The sequence below is a fragment of the Mastomys coucha genome, unplaced genomic scaffold (assembly GCF_008632895.1).
Source record: "Mastomys coucha isolate ucsf_1 unplaced genomic scaffold, UCSF_Mcou_1 pScaffold1, whole genome shotgun sequence".
In the NCBI taxonomy this organism is placed as follows: Eukaryota; Metazoa; Chordata; class Mammalia; order Rodentia; family Muridae; genus Mastomys; species Mastomys coucha.
The window spans coordinates 29,558,008-29,560,681 of NW_022196891.1; the positions used below are offsets into that span (position 1 = coordinate 29,558,008).

A 2,674-nucleotide genomic window follows, 5' to 3' on the forward strand; every position below is an offset into this window, starting at 1 on the left:
CTTCAGATGGCAGGTATGCTAGTTTACACTAATTAGAGTCTATATGTAACAAAATTCTGTCTCTCTCTCTCTCTCTCTCTCTCTCTCTTTCTCTCTATCTCTCTCACTCACACACACACACAAACACACACACACACATGTGAGTAGGTTTAAGATTTTTGGTTTTTGCAATACACCCAATGCAATGTGTGGACTTTGCTTGGATCATCACCTGAACAAACCAAAAATAAAAAGTATTATTACTTATGAGTACAGTAATGATGTGGTTATGTTTGAAGGGAAAAGTCCTTATCTAAGATTTTTTAAATATATCAAGATGAAGCAAAGATGTGCAATGTTTATAATTATTAAGCTTAAGCTTGGCCTGCATGCCTCCACAGACCAGAAAAGACACCTACTAGGAAGACAGTTGCAGGGGAACCCACAAATTCAAAGCCTGCCTTTGCTACAGAGTGAGTTCAAGGCCAGCATGGGCAACTTAGGAAAATACTCTCTCAAATAGTAAACAGAAAGCTAGAAACATAGGTCAGTGGTGGAGTATATAAATACAATGCCCTAGGCTCAACGCCTTGTGCTGCATTAAGAAAAAACATTAAGTCTAAGCTATAGACAGCTCTCCTCTCTAGCTTCAGTACGACTGAATTCATCAGTGAGAACTTATTTAACAGTAATACCATGCTGAATGACAGACAGTTGTACGAACATCCCTCCAGTCATGTCACAATATCACTCCATTTCATCTTGACCCGATCCCATCATTTGCTTCCTTAAACTCAAAGCTTCAATCCTAACTGAAGAAACATAGAACATACCTGTGTCAACAGAGGCTGATGTAACAAGAATCTTTCTTAGCATCTCATAGAGAGGGCTGTAAAAGAAATAATGTATAAATATTTGTCATTTTCTATTATATATTAAATATACCTGTATTATGATACTTTCCTACTTTCTCTTAGATATACAGACAGAATCTTTTTCTCATATTTTTTTTTCGTATTTTCAAGACAGGGTTTCTCTGTATAGCTCTGGCTGTCCTGGAACTCACTTTGTAGACCAGGCTGGCTCAGAAATCCACCTGCCTCTGCCTCCCAAGTGCTGGGATTAAAGGCGTGCGCCGCCACCACCCTGCTCCATATTTTTTTTAAATAACTTAAACATTGAGGAGGAGCCAGGCACAACAGTGCTTGCCTGAAACCCAGCATTTGGAAGGTTCAGGCTGAAAGATCAAGGTCAACGTTATTCTTAGTAACTTACTGATTTAGAGCCTACCTTAGGTTCAAATGTGAACCTATTTAAAAAAACCAAAAACAAAAAGAAAGCCAGGCATACTTCTTTAATTGCAGTGATAGGGGACTGGGGGTGTGGGTGAAAGCAGGCAGATCTCTTTGAGTTCTAGGCCAGCCTGGTCTATAGAGCAAGTACAGGTCAGCCAGGGCTAACCACCAAGAATCTCTGTCTCAAAAAAAAAAAAAAAAAAAAAAAAAAAAAAAAAAGAAAGAAAAGAAAAGGAAAAAAAAAGGAAATGAAAGTCCAGCTATCTTGTCTTCAATAAAAATTTGATCAAATTTTATTTTATTAATTATTGGTAACCTAATTAGGAAGATTTTCTTTGAAGATTATTCTTTTCTTCTAGATGTCAAGTTTTGCATTTTTGATTGAAAAAATGAAAGTATGAAAGGAAGTTTTATCAATGTGAACAGAAAATAAGCTCAGAAAAAAAGTAATCACTATAAAGGGCAGGGAAAACCCCAGAAGGTGACTTTGGGTCCAAAGATGACTCAGCAAAAGAGCACTGACTGTTACAGGAAAAAAACTAAGGGCATCCACATGGTGGCTCATGACCATGTGCAACTTCAGTTCCAGATCTGACATCCTCATCTGGCCTCCTGGGGCACCAAGCATGTACTTGCGCAGATACATACATGTAGGCCAAACACTCATGTGAATTAAAACTTTTTTGGTTTGGTTTGGTTTGGTTTTTCGTGACAGGGTTTCTCTGTGTAGCCCTGGATGTCCTCCTGGAAATCACTCTGTAGACCAGGCTGGCCTCAAACTCAGAAATCCACCTGCCTCTGCCTCCCAAGTGCTGGGATTTAAGGCCTGCGCCACCACCACCCAACAAAACTTTTTTATAAATTTAAAGAACACCAACTTGTGACCTAGTGACATGACTCCCTTCTATTCAACCTTCATACAAGACTTTCAAACAGACGCCCCCACCCATTAGCCCTCTACAAACTGTCCCAGCTTAGCTCCCATTCTACTTTGACAGGATAAGGCCCAGCCATTCCCCATTTCATGTACTTCTCTCTACAGCTCTTACTGCCGTGCTCTTTTACCTACGAAGATGATTACTATTCTGTATGTGCCATCAGATCAGACTGTCCACACTGCAAACCATTGTACTGTGCATATACCTCACTACTATACAACATATGTAGCCCTTATAACACTTACTGGCTAAAGAAAAATAACCTACACAGACTGAGTGAGCAGGTATAAGCTCTCAATGATACACAAACCCTCACCCTTTTTACCTTGGCTCTTTCAAAGAAAAACTCTGACATCCAAGTAGATCTCCCAAAAGATCTCCACCACAGTATACAATATGTTGCTCCTGTTGATCATAGAGCTGCTTCACCATTATATACTGGCCTAGATAGTGCATTACCTA

The 2,674-nt window shown here is 39.5% G+C and overlaps 1 protein-coding gene across 1 annotated transcript in view; it reads right to left on the bottom strand.

Moving 5' to 3' along the window:
- Mdm4 (MDM4 regulator of p53) overlaps nucleotides 1-2,668 on the bottom strand; it is a 31,413-nt gene extending 28,745 nt beyond the window's left edge. Inside the window, exons 1-2 of the mRNA XM_031340469.1 lie at nucleotides 2,538-2,668; nucleotides 813-868 (exon numbers count right to left, since the gene is read on the bottom strand). Coding sequence (XP_031196329.1) covers nucleotides 813-868; nucleotides 2,538-2,668 — 187 coding nt within the window. The remainder of the gene's footprint in view (nucleotides 1-812; nucleotides 869-2,537) is intronic.
- Nucleotides 2,669-2,674: the final 6 nt, after the last annotated feature.